Source organism: Crocuta crocuta, unplaced genomic scaffold (genome assembly GCF_008692635.1).
Source record: "Crocuta crocuta isolate KB4526 unplaced genomic scaffold, BGI_CrCroc_1.0 scaffold153, whole genome shotgun sequence".
Taxonomy (NCBI): Eukaryota; Metazoa; Chordata; class Mammalia; order Carnivora; family Hyaenidae; genus Crocuta; species Crocuta crocuta.
This window is the reverse complement of record NW_027529525.1, coordinates 342319-365035: the sequence shown is the minus strand read 5'-3', so window position 1 is coordinate 365035 and position 22717 is coordinate 342319. Positions and strand designations below refer to the sequence as shown.

General features: G+C 36.0%; 1 protein-coding gene across 1 annotated transcript in view; it reads right to left on the bottom strand.

The window, feature by feature from the left end:
• Nucleotides 1-22484, bottom strand: part of KCNH7 (potassium voltage-gated channel subfamily H member 7) — a 479156-nt gene extending 456672 nt beyond the window's left edge. The window contains exons 1-2 of the mRNA XM_077760989.1: nucleotides 22409-22484; nucleotides 20510-20740 (exon numbers count right to left, since the gene is read on the bottom strand). Coding sequence (XP_077617115.1) covers nucleotides 20510-20740; nucleotides 22409-22484 — 307 coding nt within the window. The remainder of the gene's footprint in view (nucleotides 1-20509; nucleotides 20741-22408) is intronic.
• Between the last annotated feature and the right edge of the window lie 233 nt (nucleotides 22485-22717).

Here is a 22717-nt window from a genome sequence, read left to right as displayed (position 1 = left end):
GGGGGGGGGGGGGGGAGACACAGAATCTGAAGCAGTCTCCAGGCTCTGTCTGAGCTGTCAAGGGCAGAGCCCAATGCCTGAACTGTGAGATCATGACCTGAGCCAAAGTTGGATGCTTAACCAACTGAGCCACCTAGTCGCCCTATAAAAATATATTTGTCAATTTAATCAACACCATATCTTGGGGGCAGCTATATTAACCTCAGTATAGCTATACATTTAAACATGCTTTCTTTCAATATTCAAAGAAAGCTGGGCTATTTTAGATTTCAGTATTTTGGTGAAGAAGAGATGTATCTGACCACATGAGTAGCATGTATGTTATCTGCTGGATTACACAATTTCCTATAGCTTATATTCTCTAGATTAAAAAATTCTAGTTAGAAATCTGCCCTACTAAATAAACCTTTTCTACCACTGCATTTTCCTCTTTAATGGGACATTTGTCTTATTTTAGTAGAACCATTTGAATCTGCATTTAACAACAACAAAAACAAAAAATGACTCCTATTAAAATTGCCATTTCTGCCTTACCCATAATAGAATCTTGAAAGCTATAAGCAGAAATCAATAGAGAGTATCCTACTCTGAAGGACTCAGAGATTATTAAAGATCTATTTGCTACTTAAACATAAAAATAATGTCCTTAAACAAAAGTGAGATACCACTTACTAATGTAGGAAAGAATTAAATGCAATTGGTTTAGATAGTCTTAAGAGGATTAAATATAGAATTTCAAGTTATGAATTACCACAGTTACCAAGGGTGAAATTCGATAGAAAATAGGCCAACATGTAGTAAGGCAATAGATTCAGTGCCTTTGAGGCATTGCTAAAATCTGACAGGCCACTGGGGAATAAACACAACATTTCCTAGTGGCTAATCAAATGTGTAACTTTTATTTCCAAATAATGTTTATTACTTGGAATTATTTTGAAATAGCTGTTTGGTATTTCAAGATATATCTAATGTCTTTCATCTTTGAAAAAGACAAAAAATGAGTTATTGGTTGTAATTTTTACTGCTATGATGAAAATCCAATCTGTAGACTATTACGTATTATGTTAATTTCTCTATACATGAAAGTAAATGCCCTGGATTTAAAGAATGTATTTCCTTTTATGCATTTATTTAAGTCATACTTACGTATGTGTACTGGTTGTATGGTTATAGAAAAAACTATCTGACTCCGAATGTAAATTGTGACTTTACTACATTCACCACAAATGTATATCCAGTGAAATGGAAATTTAAGTATGCAGTCTGTTAAGTTTGGACTAATATAGAAACTCATATAATCAACATACCAAACAAGATCTAAAATGTGTCCATCACTCCCAAAAGTTTCTACGTGCTCCCCTCCAGGCAATTCCTACTCCCCCCACCCCATAGGCAACTACAGTTTTGATTTCTATCACCATAGATTCAGTTTGTTTTTCCTATTCTTGAACTTTATATAAATAAAATTATTCAGTCTTTATTCTTTTCTTTATGGCTTTTTTGCTCAACATATTTATGAGGACTATGTTTAGAACTATAAACCATATTAAATTAATTTTTGTGAATAATATAGTGTAAGGAACAAGATCTACTTTTTCTTACATATTTTTCTAGTTAATCTAGCTCATTTGTTGGAAAGATTGATGTTTCTCCCCATTGAATTACTTTGGTGCCTTCATCAAAAATCATATAACTATAGAGACACCTGGGTGGCTCAGTCAGTTAGGTGTTCAACTTCAGCTCAGGACATGAACTTATGGTTCATGTGTTTGAGCTCTGCATCAGGCTCTGTGCTGACAGCTCAGAGCCTGGATCCTGCTTTGGAATCTGTGTGTGTCTCTCTCTCTGTTCCTCCCCCATTCACACTCTGTCTCTCTTTTTCTCAAATAAAGACTAACAAAAATCAATTAACTATACATGTGAGGATCTATTTATGGACTATTCTGTTCCACTGATCTATTTAACTATATTATAGGCCAATACTCTACCATCATGAGTACTGGAGCTTTACAATAATTCTTAAAATCAGGCAATTAGCGTTTTCCAACTTTGTTCTTTTCTTAATTGTTTTGGCTATTGCATACCCTTGGCATTCATAAACATTTTTGAGTCAACTTGTTACTTTATATCAAAAAATCTGCTATAATTTTGGTTAAGATTGTAGATTGATTTGGGAAGACTAGACATCTTTACAATATTGATGCCTCCAATTCATGAACATGTAGGGTCTCTTTATTTGCTTATTTGTTTCTTAACTTCTCTTAATAATATTTATAATTATTTTAGTGTAGATGCTTTGCATGTTTTTGTTAAATTTATTATATTGACGCTGATTTTAAGAGTATTTTTAAATTTTATTTTCTAACTGTTTAGACAAACCTTGTAAAAAAAATAGCAAGATAAGTGATAAAAGTCACGTCACCAATAATGGGACAAATTGACATCTGGTGCTTCTGGTGATGTTCTAAATAGGATATATCACTTATATTTTATATATGACAAAACCCACAATCTGAATTAAGTTATGATGATTTGCCAAGGAAATCAAACCAAACATTCTATAAAACAATGAACCCATATCCTTAAAGAATGTCAGTGACAGGAAAGGCAAGAAAAGCTAAGTCACTCAGCCACCCATTTAAAGAAGACTAAAGAGACATGACAACAAACTGCAATTCATGGTATTGGTTTAAATCCTGAATTTTTTTTTTTTAAATATTTTTATTTATTTCTAGGACAGAGAGAGAGAGAGACAGCGTGGGCAGGGGAGGGTCAGAGAGAGAGGGAGACACAGACTCTGAAACAAGCTCCAGGCTCTGAGCTGGCAGCCAGCACAGAGCCCGACGCGGGGCTCGAACCCACGAACCGCGAGATCACAACCTAAGCGAAAGTCGGACGCTTAACCGACTAAGCCACCCAGGCGCCCCTAAATCCTGAATTTTAAAAACAAATTAGCTAAAAAGCAATATAAGGATAATTGTCAAAATTTGAAGGATATATTAGATGACAGTATTGTATCAATGTAAAATTTCCTGAATTTGATAATTAAGCTGAAGTTACATAAATGAATCTTCTCATTACTAGTAGAAAAAATACTGAAGTATTTAAGGATAAAGGGTCATGTTCTATGCAAATAATTTTTTTTTTAAGTTTTTTTTTTTTTTTGGAAGAGAGTACAAGTGGGGGAGGGGAAGAGAAAGAGGGACAGAAAGAATCCAAAGCAGGATCCACAATGACAGCACAGAGCCCAATGCAAGGCTCAAACTCATAAACCATGAGATCATGACCTGATATGAAACCAAGAATCAGACACTTAATTTACTGAGCCACCCAGGTGACTCTGTGCAAGCAATTTTCAAGCGGCTCAGCAAAATAAGTAAATAGACATAAAAGAGCAATGTGTATATTTTATACAAAAAAATGTAGACAGAGATAAAGCCAATGTGGCAACTTGTAAAAAACAGATGAATCTGTATATTATGGTAACATGAGAGTTCACTGTAATATTTTTGCAACTCTTCTGTAGGCCTGATTATTTTTGAGAACAAAAATTTTAATTAAAGTGATCATAGCAGAATCAGACATATGAATCTTTCCCATAATTTTATTCTTTTAATTTGTTCTTGTTTATTTTTGAGAGAGAGAGCAAGCATGAGTGAGGGAGAGGGAGACACAGAATCTGAAGCAGTTCTAAGCTCTGAACTGTCAGCACAGAGCCCAACACGGGGCTTGAGCCCACAAGCCGTGAGATCATGACCTGAGCTGAAGTTGGACAGTTAACCAAATGAGCCACTCAGGTGGCCCCCATAATTTTAAGAGAATAATGTTGGGTGCCTGGGTGGCTCAGTCGGTTAAGTGCCCCATATCTCCATTTATTTTGCCCACATTCTTCTGGTAATGTTTCACCATGGGCAACAACTACAACAACCAACAGCATTTTTAAAAAAGACAGTAGAATCTGGAAGGAGAGAGGACTTTTATCATTATTGTTATTTATAGCTGTATTTTGGTGTTAGTCTTTCCTTTCTGGATAGCAGCACTGCAAAACCTCAATTTGTTTACAAACCCAATATTCCCACTAAAACATGACTTCCTTTATGTTTGTGTATCTGGAAAAATACAAACAGTATGAGAATACCAGTTCTATTTCACTTAACTTTCCTCTGCAAAATAATGTCTTACTCCTTAATTTTGATTTTTTGATAATTACATCTTTCCCTTTAAATTTGGAAATACCAATTTCCATTTAAACTCATGCAAACTAATAAGTGTAGAGTGTACTGCAAATCTGAATGATTTAATTATTTTTTAAATTGTTTTTATTAGAATGTTAATAACTTTCTGCTTTAATGCTATCTGTCCCAACTTCTCTGGGGTTGTTCCTCCCACTTAATACATATCCTTTAGACAACAAATTGTAGACACAAAGGAAAGCTAATTTTATCACTGGATTACAAACAGGCTAACACACATGACTAAGGCCTGACAGAGAAGCTGGAAAAAAGAGGGTTGGTCACACACCCTGTGCACACCCATGCTTTAACAGATTCCAAGATAAAGATCCTTTTCAGGACCTCTGACAGTCAGAGGTACCTTATAAAGGACTGTCGGCATTCAACAATGAGCTCAGTCTCTTCACTTTTAGTCCATTCTGCTCTCGTGACTCACTGTGGTTCACAAAGTGGCTGATGTTAAGTCCTTTACTAAGAACCTTCAACATGGTATTTATAGAAAGATTCATTTGTAGTCTTATTTCAAAGAGGTCAGCAGGTGCAATATATTCTTTGGAGGAATTCTGACTCATTTCTCCAGATTGCAAGATACTGTCTTTGTCTACACAGTAAGCATTTTAGGCATCACAAGAATGAGTGGCTACACTTTTAAACTCACTACTTTCAGAAACCCACAAAATGTTCATGAAAAGTCTGTACTATAGAATGGTTTGCATTTTGAAAACTTGATACATAGTGCCAGACATAGGCTATATTTAGAGTGTTTATATGTCCAGTTTGTCTGGACAGTTCTGGATTTTTCATGTTCTCTTGGTATAATTATTAACAACCTCCCCCTTTACCTTAAAAAGAATCCTTCTTTGGATAATAATTTATATGGTGACCTTAGCTATATTTGGGTATTTATATCTCTATATTTTCTTCCAATCAATAGGTTTCAATTAATTTCACGTCTTGGCTCTAAATAAGATATTTCTCACTTCCCACTAAATCCTAGGCAGGGAGGAAGGGTGGACTGACCTTACACCTCACTGTGACTTGAACTTTTGCTTCCAAAACACACAGGTTTCTGGAATGCTATTGCTAGAATTGGTTGCAGTGTAACTGAAAGACAGATGTGAACAGAGCCCAAGCTACCCAGACTGCTGACATTTTCAGGGCAACCACACCTAAAACGAGTTTCAGCATTTCAAAATAGGTCTAAGAATAAATTATAGGTCTAAGAATAAATTATACAAAATTTGACTGAGGCCATATTCTCCAAGATAAAATCTCTGTGATTTCACATTTAAAATTTTTAAGAAACACTGCTGATTTCTTCTTTTACCTACTCACACCAAAATTTGGTTCGCATTTTTTATTCAGTCACACATGGAGCTCTAAATTTCTTTTTGAGCACAACACTCAGTGAGGATATTGACTAAATATGCATTTTAACCCAATTTTTTTTCACACTTTTTTTTCCTGTTCATATTATTTTATTTAACACTTATACATTATACTTACTAGGTATCAGGAGCTATTTTAAGTGCTTTCACAAATATAAACACATTTAGTCCTTGTAAAACCTATAAGATAGGTTCTATGATTACCATAGTCACCATCCACTAATGATGAATCTGAGAACAAGGTAGTTAGCTAACCTGCAGGAGATCACACAATGAATGTTCAATATTTAGACCCAGGTACCCTGACTCTATAGAGTCCATGACCTTAGCCACTATGTTCGGCTTCCTCTATATCATCCTTTTCAAATAAGCAAGAGATGACTTCCACTTTATTGAAGTAGTAATTGACAGATCAAATGGTTAAGAGAGTTAGCCTCATGTTTTAATTAATTCATTTATTTAAAGAGATTTTTTGTTGAGTAGCTTCTTTTCGCAAGGCATTGAATTAGGCAGTAGGAAAACAGGTGAATTTCATTTCTAAATCACCAGAGGCATGTGTTTGTCTAGTTGCATTTAAGAAAAGAAGATCAGAAGCTTCCAGATTTAAAACATTTACATGCCTAAAATTAAGACACAATTCACACTTTTCTGTTGATATGAGACTTGAGTCTACAGATGTATGCAGTATGTGTGTCAGGGCCAACACATGGACAGGAGATATGCTCAGTGGTGTTCTGGTGTTGAGTCCATAGGCTCTGAAGGAAGACAACCTGCACTTCAGTGGTGGCTATGTATACACTAATTGTGTAGTTTTGGATAATGTATTGAGTTCATCTTTCCAATCTGTAAAATGAGAACACCCACCTCATAGGCAGCTATGAGGATTAGAAAAAAAAAAGAGAGAGAGAGAGAAAGAGAGAGAGGCTTTAGAGGAGTACTAGCACATTGTATGTGCTCAATAAATCATAGTTAATATTATTTAAAATGATCAAACCACACCTTATTTTTTAATCCAGCTCCATTATAAAATAAGATACAAGTTGCCACAGACAGGTAATTTAACAAGCCCAGTTAAATATAAGCAAGATACCAGTACACACAGATGTAAATAGACTAAAATCAACAAATAGAACACCAATCCAGGATCTTATTTTTCACTCACGTTATGCTTACACTAGTTGTAGAGATGGTGAAGGGATGATTTATTTCAATTCTGGAGCAGTGGGACTAGTAGCAAGGAGGCACTGCCTGGTTATATTATAACGCCATTACTTAAAACACTTTTTTTTCTAATTTCTCAGTCTAGGTTTCTTGGATTCTTTAACATAAGTTAGCACATATGACTTATGCTGGAATGAAAATGACATACCTGTAATTTCTTTTGTTTGTCTCTTCCAGGTAAATCAACATGCAGCTAAAGTAGTTAAGAAGTAAAAGTTTCATCTTCATTCTTTATATTTTAATTTTTAAATTCTATTCCTACTAAAATCTCTTAAGTCTTCTGAAAAAGAAATATTTTAAGATCTTACTAGCAATTTATGAAATGCCGTAGAAGTATTTTTGAATACTTCTCAGGTATTAACATTGTTTTCTGTAGCTGAGCTGCAGCTCAACCAAACATTTATCTTTATTTTCTATGGTTGAAGACAAATCAAGAATGACATTCGGAAACTTACAGTAAAGATTTAGAAAACATATTCAGTATCCATTGCATTTTCAAAAAAATTTAGATTAAAAACAAAAAATACTAACGGAACTTTTATATGAAGTATTCTCTGGAGGGAAATTCATCATTGAAGTTATTGGCAACCTCAAGCGAGCAAATAATTAAAGCAAAATATTGTTCAACTCACATTGCTGTGAAATATATTTAAAATAATGAATGTTGGTGGGTATGAAATTTCAGTAGGGCTCACTACTGCCTCTGTTCACTCTGGAAACATGAACTGCAAAGAAACAAGTCCTGCCATTTTAGAGTGAGAACCGAGTAGAAGCCTGCTAACAGGGCAGTTGAGTCTGTGCATCAACATTAGTGGCATTTTTGTAGTCCTTCATTCAGGGAGCAAATTCAGAGACAGCAATCTGGGAATCCATAAATCCTACTGAGCCTTGGTTAAGTGACATTCATTATAAAGAACACCTGGAGGGAAGACCGGAGAATTGAGTCACAGCTAGAAAGATCAGATTACCTGAGCTCTGCATGTCTCAGTTAAGTAAGGCAGCCTAGGAAGAGAATGATCTTTCTCTGGAGTCATTTTGGTAGTGTTATATTGGAGAAAGCTACAGGTTTTCTAATACAATGTGAAGTTTCTTTCGCTTGTATATTTCACACATTATTGTTTACTTTGAGCATTTGATGCCATTTATAGTTTACAAGTACATTTTCTATCTGTTACATGATATTTCAGCTGAACGTTTATCATGAGTTTTACTATCTTTCATGTCTATCACTTCAAATCTAACCAAAACTATAAATATTTAAATGTGTGTGTATATATGTAAATATATGTATTATATATATATATTCAGACGCAAATTACCAAATAAAAACTCTTTCCACTAGTCAAGATTTTCATTATAGTTTACAGAAATAATATAAAATATTGAAAATAACTTCAAATCCAACTTATTCTAAATAGAAAGGAGAAAACACTCAAATAATACTGCTAAGTAGCTAATAATTACTACTAGTTTCTGAATCTGAGGCTTGGAAAACTGTCAGCAAGTTACTGAAAGGAAAATGTGAATGTGAACGTGAAAAGAAGGTTTTGGAAAAGTGACCCTGGTGTGGGATGAGGTGTCCAGTGTGCACAATCAGCTACTCAGGAGATTTCCACTGCTCCCTAGGTTTGGTAATACTGAGCACTAGTTTCTTTAAATAAGAAAATAAATTGCCTTAATGGTTCTACATATGGTTTTCAATAGATTGCAGGTTAAATTCAGTGATAAAACAGGAAGATATTTTTTTTATTGGGTCAAAATTATTTTTAAAAGAACGCCCAACTTTACACAGTAGTGTGCAATTAAGTGCACTATCCTTGAAGTATAATTTGACAGGAGGTATGAAAGGTTTTTTTCTATTTTTTAATGTTTATTTTTGTGTGTGTGAGAGAGAGAGAGAGCATGAGCATGAGCAGGGGCAGGGAGAGAGGGAGACACAGAATCTGAAGCAGGCTCCAGGCTCTGAGTTGTCAGCACAGAGCCCAAAGTGGGGCTTGAACTCATAAACTACGAGATCACGACCTGAGCCGAAGTCAGACGCTCAACCGACTGAGCCATCCAAGCGCCCCAAGGTACCAAAACTTTTTAAGATACACATATCGTTTTATGGAACAAGTATACTTCTAGGAGTGTACACTACGGAAAAAAATAGCACAAGTGTGCAGGAAAGACAGACTCTTTGTATGTGTTTGCAAGTGTGAAAAGTTGATAATAATAAAGTATTGTTGGTAATCTTTTATCCCCTTTAATGTAATACTGTGTGAATATTAAAATAATTTATGGGCTATCCATGTGTTAAATGTTATGTATTCATGAATTTCTCAGTGAGGAAAACAAGTCTACAGCTTGGTATACATATTGCTATCCTGGCCTTGTAAAGGAAAACAACTAAAAAGTGTGTGTCTGTGTACACACACACATCTGTGTGTGCAGAAAATGCACTTACCCTTTAGATTTGAGATTATAGGACTTTTATTTCTATTTTTCTCTGTATTTTTCTAACTTTTTGACAAGGGAGTTAAATCACTGTAAGAGATAATGAAGATATGAAGTCCGTGTTGAGGTGGTGAAATCTTGTATCAGGATGTGACTGATGAAGTGTCTGCTGATACCAAACAGGCCTTGCAATCTCAACTTACAACTCTGGGTTTGGGAAAAAGAATGAAATGTGTTGGGAAACCAATGTAATTATGAGCCTGTTTTCAGTGTTTACAGAAAGACTACAGAAACAGATAGGAGAATAAGGGCAAGGATTTATAAGTATCTTATTATAAGTATTCAACTAAGGAAATTCAGGGAGGGCTAGGATTGCTTCCAATGTGCATATATTATTATAAGAACATGTAGACATTTTCTTTCTCTCACTGATGCGAAGATGCCCCATCAGAATCAGCTACGTAGGCATTAAACATTTATCTAGACTGTCCTAACCCTTCACCCCTCTCCTTCTAGACCAACTGAAGAAGGGTGATTAGCTGTTACAACTTTTTAGGAGGAGATACAGGTTAAGTATTAGAATAAATTGCTGCATGATGCAGAAACCATATAGTAGCCAAGTTTATTAAGTTAACTAATAAATAATGTGGGTTTTCAGTTTTTATAATTCTCATATCTAGAAAAATGACTGGCACAAGTTGAATGAATGAAACTTCACTAAAATGCGCCACCTAACATCTTCATTGCCAGTGTATCCATGAGTCCTTTCAAATTTATTTTTCCCTCTCCCTCCATTTCATCTTTTTAAAATAAAAGCCCTAACAAATCCCTTCAAGGAGTTCAACACTGAGTGGAAGAGGCAGACATAGAAACAAATCATTACAAGATAATTTCATAAGTGTTCTAACAGAGATAAGAAAAAAATGTTAGAAAATGTGGACAAGGTTGCCTGAGGGATTTAGAGAAAAGCATGCACAGGAGAGGATGATGGCCCCTGGACAGAAGGAGCCCAGAAGCACAAGATAATTGGGTGTGTAGCAGAAACTGAGACTGAGACTGACATTTGGAACCAGGATAAAGAAAACTGGACATGTTTTAAATAAACCAGAGACTCCTCACCCCAGTAAGATTATGATTTCCTTTTATTTTTTATTCAAATTTAAAAATTTTTTTAATTATTTAAAGAAATTTTTAATTCTCTCTCAGAGAGAGAGAGAGAAAGAGAGAGAGAGCACACAAGTTGGTTGGGGGGGTGGGGGACAGAGAGAGAGGGAGACACAGAATTCAAAGTAGGGTCCAGGCTCTGAACTGTCAGCACAAAGCCTGACACAGGACTCAAACTCACAAAACGTGAGATCATGACCTGAGCCAAAGTCAGACACTTAACCAACTGAGCCACACAGGCGTCCCTATGATTTGCCTTTTAAATACTAGTGGTGAATCTTCTCAAATCACATTATTTTGCCAGGAGACAAAACTTTTTTGTGGGAAAAAGAGGATAAGAATACAACAGAGCTTCTGCAATTGAATCATAATACCATAAGAATTTTCCTCTAAACTTCATAGATAAGGATGAGACAAATAGTAGTTGAGGAACCCTTAACTAAAGTGTCCCCCAAATCTAAGTTGACTATATAATTTTTAAGAGGAAAAAAAGTGCCATTAATAATTATGCACAGATTATAGGCATATACTAGCTATCCTCATTCTACTGAAACTGAACATTCTACCAGAGATCTATTTTGAATGATATGGTTCTGTTTAAAATACAAAATACCTAGAATAAAGCTTGCTTCACTCACCTTCTGGTGCAAATTAAGTCAAGCAGATTCACACCTCAGGTAATCGATAAGAAACTATAATTAAGAACTACAATTAGGACATCTAATCATGAAGTTGGGTGAGGTTTCAAAAGTGTACCATTTGGAGGCAATAAAGTTTGCAAGCACAGACAAATTTAGATTTTAAACGCATATCCACTTTGTTCTGTGATCATCAGCACTTAACTTCTCTGAATGTCAATTTAACCTGTAAAAAGTGATAATATCTCCTCCCAAAGCTGTCATGAAAATCAAATAAAGTAATGTATATAAAGAGCCAGTCACAAGATTGGAACTCAATTAACATCAGTCCTTTGGGAGAAGAGTAATAAGGTGGAGGGCTATGGTCTATAACCTGCAACCACAAGACTTAAAACCCGGAGAGCACATCCATGTGTATACAAGACCTAAATACATACATAGCTCATAATGATCTGATTAACACTATTAAAGAAAATGCATGGTGTAATATGAACTTGGTAGTAAAATCAGAAGACATTTTCACTAATTTAGCTAAGAGAAGTAATGGGAACCTGATGAAAAATTATTCATACAACATATGATGTCACATAGTTCTAATGTCTATTTACCTGAATTGATGTGATCTTAGTATATTAAAAAAAAAAAACCCAAGGATTGTGAATTCAGTATGCGGTCTTTTCCAGCACAGATGGATTTTTATTTTTTCAATATAAATACCTTAGTTTGACCTCAATCTTTTTAAAGTTTGTTTGTTTGTTTGTTTGTTTATTATTTGAGAGAGAGAGAGACAGAGACTGAATGAGCAGGGGAAGCGCATAAAGAATGGGAAAGAGAGAATCATCTCAAGCAGGCTCCACACTGACATCATGGAGCCCAATGCAGGGCTCAAACTCATGAACCACTAGATCATGACCTAAGCCAAAATAAAGAGTTGGATGCTTAACCGACTGAGTCACTCATTCTCAGTTTATCCTAGATCTTTTTATTTATTTGATCTTTGGGAAATTGGTTATGAAACCACCACAAATTTTATACTTTTTGATATCACACCAATCATCCTGGGTCATTAGTACCGACTTCACTGAATATAATTAAGATAGGTGTTTTGAACACAGAGGTCAAACATCAGTATCAGAAGCAACAACCATTCTAAGTTATCTCCAACCCATGTAGTTATTACATGTTTCTCGAAACCAATTATTTCAAACAACATGAAAGAATCCATGTCTTAGGAAAATAAAACCTGACAAATAGAAACACTCCCAATGGGGGTGCCTGGGTGGCTCAGTCAGTTAAGCATCTGGCTCTTGGTTTCAGCTCAGGTCATGATCTCACAGTTCATGAGATCGAGCCCTTTGAAGGGTTCTGCACTGACAGAGTGTAGCCTACTTGGGATTCTCTCTTTCCCTCTGACTCTCTTTCTCTCTGTCCTTACCCCACTCATTCTCTCTTTCTCTCTCGCATTAAATATATAAACATTTAAAAAGGATTCATTATTAAAGAGAAGAAAGAAAGAAAGAAAGAAAGAAAGAAAGAAAGAAAGAAAGAACGAAAAGAAAGCACTCCCAATGATCGTCAAGAAAGAAACAAAAACGAAACAGAACAGGAAAAAAATTAAAAATAAAATCAGCAATGGTGAGAGTCCACCTGCTGTCACAATGTCGTCTGACAGGCCACCCAGAGGGAAAAGCAGGTAAGCAAGAGCAGCAGTGTGGCTGTGGCAGCCACCAGGCCCCACCTGGCACAGTCTAGTTTAGATGAGTTTGCAAACAGGAGCCGACTAAGGGTAAAATGCACCCCCCGCCCTCTCTCCATCCTCTCCAGTTCTCACCCACCAAGCACCAGCCAAGCTGTCTTATCCATATTTGAAATAAAAAGTAGTGTGAGACAATTCTACAAAACAGTGGAAACCATGAAAAGGGGAGTTTGTACACACAGACCTACTTTCACTGAGGAAAAGGCACAGGGGGTCACAGCAGCCACCATTTGAACTGCCCACAGAAAGACCACTTTGGTTTTCCTAATTAGATATTTCATATAAATTAAAGGACTAAAAGAAAGGTATCGAATGTTCTGTCATAGCAGCAGGAGCCTAGCACTTGGATTTCTCTTAAGCCACCTGTGACCAGCAGCAATTTCACCTTAACTATTCAGTAATAGGACACATTTCCTCACAATGGTGATGAATGCCTAACTGCTGCCTGATTCTATTGCTTCTCAGTAGTTCAGCACTTTTGCTATGCAGATAGCACAGTGAAGAGAGAGAAAATGTTCACTTGACAATCATAGTTAATAATAGTTAGTCTTATTATTGTTAATAAACTACCTTTATTATTTTAGATTTAACACTCTTATCACCGAGCGGCCCTGAGAACAAGCTTTGCTGTCAATTAGGAATTTTCAAGAAAACATCAAGTAATAAAATGTTATGCTAGATATAAAATGCCAAAACTGCATAACTTGTGTAGTCAATACAGTTTGTCAAACACAGCAATAAATTCAAGACAGAAAAGAACAGGAGAGAATTTGGGTTTGGCTATTACAGAGACACTGTCCGAGACCCTCGTGAGAGCCAATTCGATGTGGTGGGCTGAGTGAGTGACACACAGGTAACTCACTGGTTAAAATTTTTTGGTTTAGAGCTTCTAACATTTTATTAAATATTTCTAGCTATTTGCATAGTTGCTGGCTACAAAGATGATTTATACCTTAGCTTATAAGGAAGGAAATACAGTTATTGATAAAATTCAGGTGAAGATTCTTCTTAACATTTTAGAAAGTAAGAAAAATCAAAGCATCACATATTCTCTGTAGCTCACTTCTGTCAATATCTCCTGATCTCAATCTGTTTCTTGCTTCCTCAGTCTTATGGTACCATTTCTCATCTTCTCTTCATTCTTCATGTGAATGCTAACTGAGCATGTACTTCATATTATGCACTCTTCCACATATTCCAGACATAAAAGTTAGTAAGATTCAATATTTTCTCTTAATGACCTTTAAAAAAACAGATGGCTAAGGCAATAATATGTAATGATATATAGCACATTCCAGGTGCTACATTGGAGTTTAGAACCAAGTGTTGTGATGACACAGAGAAATGTTAAGTTAGTATTCGAGAGCAGGCAACAGGGTTGCCTTTTGTCAGAAAAGACTTCACAGAGAAGTCTTTTGATCTGTCTTTGGAAGGATGGTAAAGGTTTCTTTAGAGTGAGAAGCTGAGGGAAAGGTAATCTATTCAATGAGGCTTCGCACTGTTTACTACAGATGAAAGAAAACTTCTGAAGGGTGAGCAAAGCCTCAGTGACATAAAAGTGCAGGGCTTATTTGAGAAACTCTGAGCAGCCAAATATCGAAACATAAGATTTGTAATAGAAAAGGACTTGGCAAGGTATTCAACTAATTGATATTTATTAAGTTCATATTATGGGCAAGAGACCAATACATAATGCTATGCATTTTGTTGTATACAACACATCCAATTAGCCTAACAAGGTGGATGTTATTCTCCAAGTATGTATCAGGAGAGTAACTGAAGCACAAGTAAGGTAAACTTGGTCAGACCTGTGAATCCAGCCGGTTCCCCTAAATATACGCTACATAAAAACCCAAATGAATTCAGTTCTGAAAGGGACCAAGCATCCGAAGTCTATAACTATCCTGAGAGTCTTAAGGAGTTAAGATAGGTTTTTTCAAGTCAAGTGTATCATAAGTGCATTTAGCAGCAAATATGGCAAAGTTGTTAAGGGGTCAGGCATTGCCACTATAAGCTATGTGTGATTTGGCAAATTAATCTTTCAGGGTCTCAATATTTTTTTCTTATAAGATGGGGATAATGAGAGTATATATTTTATGAAACTGTTCTACTCACTATTTATATGTGAAATTTATTTAGAGTGATGCTTGGCTTCACTAAGTCAACAGTGTATGGGATTCTTATTTCAGAAATAGCTCTCTAATGGCATTGTGGGAAAAGGATGGCAGAGGCAGGAAAACTTCAATCCTCAATACACCAGAAGAATACAGAGGGCTTCAACTATGGCATTTGGCAGTAATGAAAAAGTAAAGGTAACATTGGGAGATATTTTAGATGTATATATTAAAAAAAAAATTCGTGACCAACAGGTTTAGGGAGGAGAGGGAGGAAAACACAAAACCGAAAACGACCCCAAGGTTTCTAGTTTATATGGCCAGATGAATGTGGTTGTCTTAACATTTCATAGTCCAACTGCTACTTCCCTGTGAATTAATTATCGTAGGACTCTCCTGGCTGCCGACTGCCCGTAATTGATTTAGTGACTATTTATAGTGAAAAAATAAAAATAAAAACAATGTTGAAAGCCAATATAAGCCAGAGAAGCCAGTTCCTCCCACTAAGGCTAGCCTATCCCTATCGCCCTAAATTGACCCTGTTCTCAAGTCCCTTGGGTGTGAAAACAACTAAGCAGCTATCTCTGAAGCTGGCAGACAATAGAGCTTCTAATTTTTAGCACCAGAGCTGAGCGGAGGTACGATGCTGGTAGATGGTAAAAAGGGGAGTGATGAACATACCCCAACTGCAGATTGGGGACATTTTGTTTTCACTTGGGACAATAGTGTGAGGCAGAATGTTTCTAGAGAATTCTTAGTTTCTCAATAAATACACTGATCATATTTAAGTTCTGTACAATATCCAGAGTCCACGAGATGTTACAAAGTTTAGGTATATGAAAGAAAAAAACATTTTAAGGCTGCTGTTGGGTAAAACATGAGAATATAGAAACAGAAAGTTCAAATGAACACCAAAATAAATTCTAGGCAAGATACTCCCTGAAATTTTTTCTTATTACTTGAATTACACATACATAGAATACATTTCAATTCTTCTATAAAAATTACCATCTGTATCTCTACCACACAATTCAGGAATTATGCAAGCTGAACGTTTTACATGTCATATAACATATAAAACTATGATAAAATTTATTTTTGAGCTATTAAGGTTTTAAATGAACTACATGGCTTCTTTATTCAATTAGTATCACATTATAAATGACAAAAAGAGACAGGAAATACCCCAAAAAAAGTTTATTTTGCAGTGGGGGGATAGAGGAAGAGTGGTAATTAACCCTAAACTCTGTTCTCCATTTACATAAAAGCTTCTTCGTTTCATAGTCTAGATATTCTTTTTTCTTTCAAAACAATTTCATGAAAACATCTTGAGGTTTAGAAGATAGAAGTGAATGTTAGTCAGTCCAGAACACAAATATCCTGAAAGCAGAAATAAGTCTGTGGCCTCTCCTGCATCTCCTCCTAGTGTCCCTCCGGTGCCTAACACATTACCTTCAAGACTGGTGGCGGCACTCAGTACACATCTTCACCTCCACTCCCAACAATGCAACACTTTCTATAAGGTCTTTCCAAATAACTCTTAGAGATGGTAGATTCAATGTTATCAAGCCAAAACCTCTTTTGAGTCCAGCCAAATCAAACACTGCCTCTGGAACTTTCTCCCAACACGACTGGTGCCCTGTCTGGATCTGGTCTCTGTCTGGATCAAGAAAGGACTTCCCTCACCCTCTTCTCATCCTTTAGCTCTTTGAAAGGCAAAGACAGGCACATTTCTGATTTGTTAACGAAATTGCCACTGTACCATGCCTGAGGGCATAATGGCAAAAATAAAGGAATGCTCCAACTTGTAAAAGTAAAGCATTGCATGCTGTTTTCCTACTGAGTGAAGACCTTTATTTATTCATTTATTTTGGAGAAACACTTTGATTTTCCAAATATTTAGAGTTGCTTGATGATTTAAGGTAAAAATCACATGTCTGCAATATGCCTGAAGTGGATAAGCACTTCAACTGCCAGTTCTATTCCACGACACACTCCAAACCTGTTGAGCAATAAATTAAAAGAAGACCAACTTTTCTGTTTCCTTGCTATTAACATCACTTCCAAACTATGATCTAGTTGGTAACTGAAGCATTTGAGATTCCTCAACCTAACCTTAAAATTTGTTTGTTTGTTTGTTTTTTTAATTTTCTAAGTAAGCTCTACATGCAACGTAGGGCTTGAACTCAAGAATCCAAAACCAAGAGCCACATGCTTTACCAACTGAGCCAGCCAGGTGCCCCTAAAAAGTTGTTTTTAAAGTGAATCTATTACGCTATTAAAATACATGCCCATCCTTGTATAAGCCTCCCGCGTAATTATAGTTTTGTATAATTAGAGCTTTATGTCAAAAGATTTACAGCTTTATCACCTCAAGCAATATTTCACAGCTGCCAAGAATGATTTATGCAATAATGACTTAAACTGTAAAATAGAATCCTCAAAGGAAGGGCTGTCAGATATTCCTACTGCAAATAACTAGGTTTTTAAAAATTGATATTCTGGTAAACAGCAAGCTCAACTGTACTGGTAAAATCACATAAAGCAGCATGGAAGGAGGTGTGGTTTCATGAGGGGGATCACGCAGCTGATCTCTCATTGCATTCATGTGAACTCACTGCACAGATCATGGGTTTAAACTGCTTAGAACACCTCTGGCCAGTTTGGAAAACAAGCTTCCAGAAGTAGTACCATGCTCATGCTTTTGTTGCCCCAGGATGAGTGAATGGAAAAAGTGGAAATAGAATATATCAGCTTTTTGTTATTTTGCTCATTGTGCTATTACATTCCTATCCATATTCCTGTAAAGTCTTAAATAGAGAATAAGTAAAGGAAGCATTTATTGCAATATACTTTATAAAATTTTTTTAATGTTTTATTTATTTTTGAGAGAGAGAGAGAGAGAGAGACAGCGTGAGCAGAGGAGGTATCAGAGAAAGAGGGAGACACAGAATCCGAAGACAGGCTCCAGGCTCTGAGCTGTCAGCACAGAGTCCAATGTGGGGCTCAAACCCAAGAACCATGAGATCATGACCTAAGCCGAAGTCGGAAGCTCAACTGACTGAGCCACCCAGGTGCCCCAATTGCATATACTTAAGAAACCAAGAAACTCCCCAAAGTAAATGACCTCAATAATAAAGAAGTAAGGAAACTTTGAAAAACAAACTAATACAAAATGTTGGTGATTTTATCCCTTCCTGATTTTATAAATGTAGGGTGCCTAGCAGGCACTCTAAGGGCAAGGCTTTCAAAGCATTTGAACTTCACAAGCTCCGATTGAATTTGCAGTTGCCATGTGAATAAAGCCCATGCACTTTGAAGATTCTATTCAAGGTATCTGAACTAGTCTCAAAAACACAGGTTGATTACATTCAGAGCAAAGAAGGCTGTGTCTTCACAATCCAAAAAGATCATAAATTAATCTTTTTCTTTGGAAAAAGAAAAAAAGCTTGACCCATCATCTCACGTATCCCATATTAATAAAAGTATAATAGGCAGCATTTGTCATTAGCTCTAAAGATTACCAAGTCTTTGTAGACTGACTCAAATCTGAAAATGAAGCCAACAGAATCACAATCGTCACCAAAGGTTGATATTTATATACCTAAACAAGCTTCCAAGTAAAGATTTCTTTTTGAAAATGAGAAGGTTTTAATTCATATAACCAAGTGCATTACTCAGATAGAAAGATTTGCATTAGTCGATGTACCAGCAGCATCTTTGCTGTGGAAACTTTCACATTCATGTTTGTGGTTCCACCTTAACTTGCCTTTATTAGCTGTTTTGAGATAACTTCACGCACTCACATTGTACAAGTTACACAAGGTTTTGAAATATCACCATTCTACTTGCCGTATAATAACAACTTTCATTGCAAAATATTGTTTGAAAAATATGGTGAGTACCTAAGTGATCCTGACAGTCCGGATTCATTATATACTTAAATTGTATGAGTTTTAACAAAATACTGAAATGTCCAGAAAACATAATGGCCAAATGTGAACCAGCATGCCCTGCATACAAACAATATACAGTGTGTCAATATCATGATAAATATACAGGTGGGAAAAATGTCAGACAATCAAATTATTCCAAAAGCCCAAATTGTTGGCATCAGATACGCACACAAAAAAGATGAGTTGCATTTGGGCAGTGAGAGCCTTGGTCCAAGAAATGCTTTCAAGACAACAGAGCAATTAGGCTATTTCTAGCATGCCAACACTACTGATTGAAAAGGGGGCGGGGGGGAGATGAGAACTTTAAAAGCAATCTCTATGTTGGTTGATAATCATATGTTTTCTAATATACAAACCTGCTTTTCTAATCATACTTTGTCACATATAGTCACAGAAGCTGATGTTAAGGAAAATCCAGTAAGAATTACATTTTCTATCATAAAATATTTAATTGTTAAGAAAATAAAATGAAGAGTTAAACCTTTTCATTTGTATTTTACCAAATGATGAATCATTTATGATAAAGATTATAATACATCACTCATTTTCTCATTTGTAAACCTTAAGAGTTACCTAAAAATCTGCCTAGATATCCCTCTGCCTCAATGATTTATGTCAATGGAAAAAAATGATAATGCAATATCAGCACAACCAACTATAACATGCATTTTTAAGTGATTTACATTTAAGCACTAAATTGTCAAATATCACTAAGTGTGTACGTTTGAGAATGTATATTCTTTTAAATGGGTATATGTGAATATTCCTACATGTGAGTTCATATCCTATATATGGTATATTTAATGAATGTATGTCCATTAAATGGGTATTTTGGAGGAACTATTATAAGTCTATTATATCATACTCCCATAGCAAGGCTGAAAGAAGAAGGAATGCCCTTGAAGTTGGGTATGACCTTAAGTTTGAGATGCCAGTTTTGTTGCAGCTATAAAAGTGAGTACTGATAACTCCACAGTATCATATTTCCTTTAGCCCATTTCTTATTTTAGGACAAATTTTTAACAGCCTTTATTATTTAAATATACATAGGTTTCCTAGACCAATTCTTCAAGTTCTTACACATCACCCTTAATGTTGCATGAAAAGGAGCAAAAGAAACAAGAGGGGTTGCCTATCAAATAAAGCTGAAGAGTCAAGAAACATTTGTAACTGCAGTAGTTTTACTTGGAGATACATAGTTTTCAACAAGATGTTGCTTTGTGAAATATTTTCAAGTTCAAGCAAATAAAACTCTGTATGTGTCTCCTAAGAAACACCTATCAATGCAATCAGTAAATTATTGCTCTTTACATTATTCCCTAGAAAGTGGAGAGAGTAAGACTGATTTGTGGCACTTTGTGTTAAGTGATGGTAAGCCACCATACTTTTGAAGAGTACAGGGTACCCTTACTCAAAGAAGAAATTGTTCTTACTAGTCCACTAATGAAAGCATCCAGACTTTCTGAATCCTAAAATACTAGAAGCAAAAAATATCTACAACTGAATATTTGGAGCTTCTCTGCATATGAACTTTCAATAATCACTTGTCAAAATTTCATTTCACTGCAATCAAGTAAAAAGTATTCTAAATAGATGAACTTTACCATTTTTGTGATAGTAGGTGACCTCCACTTTCCTCTCCTCTGACCCCAGCAATGCCTGGGCAATTTGGGCAATATCATGTCTCTTGGTCTCAGGCCCATGGAGAAAGTCGCAGGTGCACGGCTTTTGCATGACATCTGGCCTGGAGAAACCAGTCATCTCGCAGAACCCATCGTTGCAGTAGATGATGGCACAGTTTTGCACTCTGGCATTTGCAATGATAAATTTTTTATCTGTAATAAGAAAGTAGTAAGGCATCTTTTAAAAAGCTTCCACAAGATTTTCATAAACATTGGAGCAAATTGTTGCATAACAGGAGATCTGAAAAGCAGGTACTTCCCAAATTGCTAAGTGCCCAAGGTTTTAAAAGGAAAAAAAAATCCTAAATGTGAAATTAATGATCCCAAGTAGTTTTAACAAAAAGTATTAAGCAAATACTCTTCAAATTTCAAGAATATATCTTCTCAAATAGTCTAGTTCTCAAGTCTTGTAACTCCCAAGGGTCCTAATGCACACTCAAACAAGCAGCTGGCCCATTGATATTTCCAGAATACCATTTAATTGTAAGATAAATATTTTCAAAGCCCCAACAATGAAACACCTCGTAGCTGTCAGACTTCTCACCTCAGCCTTGGCCCTTGTGAATACAACTTTCTCAAAGTAGTTATTATTTTTGGATTTAGTTTTTCTGTACCCTTCTAAGACACACTACACACTCATCATGTCAAAAACAAAACAAAACAAAACATGAAACTATTAGCAATAAAACTATATAGTGTTTATTAGCTTAATAATTTGAAGATTCACCTTTCAAAATATATATTTTCTAGAAGATAAAAAATGTACACATACACAGTAAATGTCATGTTAACACCTTTTCACTTTTACCTGGGGGCAACCTTGAATTTTTGTGCATTAGTAGGGTTTTCAATACAAAGGGCTTATTAAATTTTGATCATAAATTATATTTACTATTTCCAGATAGAATGTGAACAGGATATACTAGTATATTCTGTACACAAGGTACAAAATCCTCATGTCACTAAATGCAGTGCCAAAGTAACTGCAAAAATTGCAACATAATTGTGTGTTAATGTGGTTTTAAGGAAACACTGAATATAAATTAACAAGCATAGCATTTAGAATTAATGTATTTATATAACAATAATTCATTCCTTATTGTTAGTCCACAAGAGAATGTTAAATGTCTCTGCATTCAGTTGTGGGACTTACTTTTTACATTTCAATTTTCAAATTTCTTGATGGAAACTTAAGGAAATGATAAAGGGGAATAAATGTTGTTTTGAATAATGAATCGTTTGCATGGGAACTAGCATGGATCAGATATTGCTTTTTCCAAATTATCCTTCTTGGGATATATTTGCATTGATTCAATGCAAAGTTTAGCTTCTATAAACTAAAAGCAAGCAAGCATCCCTGTCATACCACAGCTTAGCAATTTAACCAAGGTAAAATATAGTTTGCATAGCCGTTTACATCGCTGCTACCATTTACATTCTCTTGTTCCAGTCGTATGCTCTGCTCCTGACTTTCAAAAAGTCTACAATTTAACAGCCTCAAAATATAAATCCATGTTATACTAGTACGTTCCCTTTAAGATAGTAGAAGAGTAGGATATTAAGTAGCAAGGCAAATAATGGAGCAGTGGGAGAGGAGGATCAAATTGCCTCCTACAATGGAGACCATAATCTAAAATGTAAATCAGAATTAATATCTGGGGGAGAACACTCCCGCTGCCATTCGAACCTCCTGGCTCGGTTTCACAGTCTGTTAACTTGAAAGAGCCCGGAGTTACCGGCTCCTCAGCCTGAACGCGGCGAATGCCAAGTGCACCGTCAAAGCAGAAAGCGAGGGAGAGATAAGAGAACAAATGAACTTACTTTGCCCTTCAAATTTCCGTATGATGGTCCCCAAAAATGTGTTTTGTGGTGCCACATGCCCCCTGCGAACAGGCATGTTGACCCCGGTCCTCCGAGGAGCGCTCCCCCCGAGCTCTGGAGTTCTCCCGGGATCTCTCCTCCGCTAGAGCCCAGGCCAGCTCGCGAGCCGCTCTTTGTGGCAGAGCATCCTCTTTTGAAACCAGAAATCTCTTCCCATTAGCACCACTTCTAGACACCCGCTTTCCCCAGCGGAGTCCAATCCATCCCCTTCACCTTCCGGAGGGGCCCTCGCACCGGACTGCCGCGGGT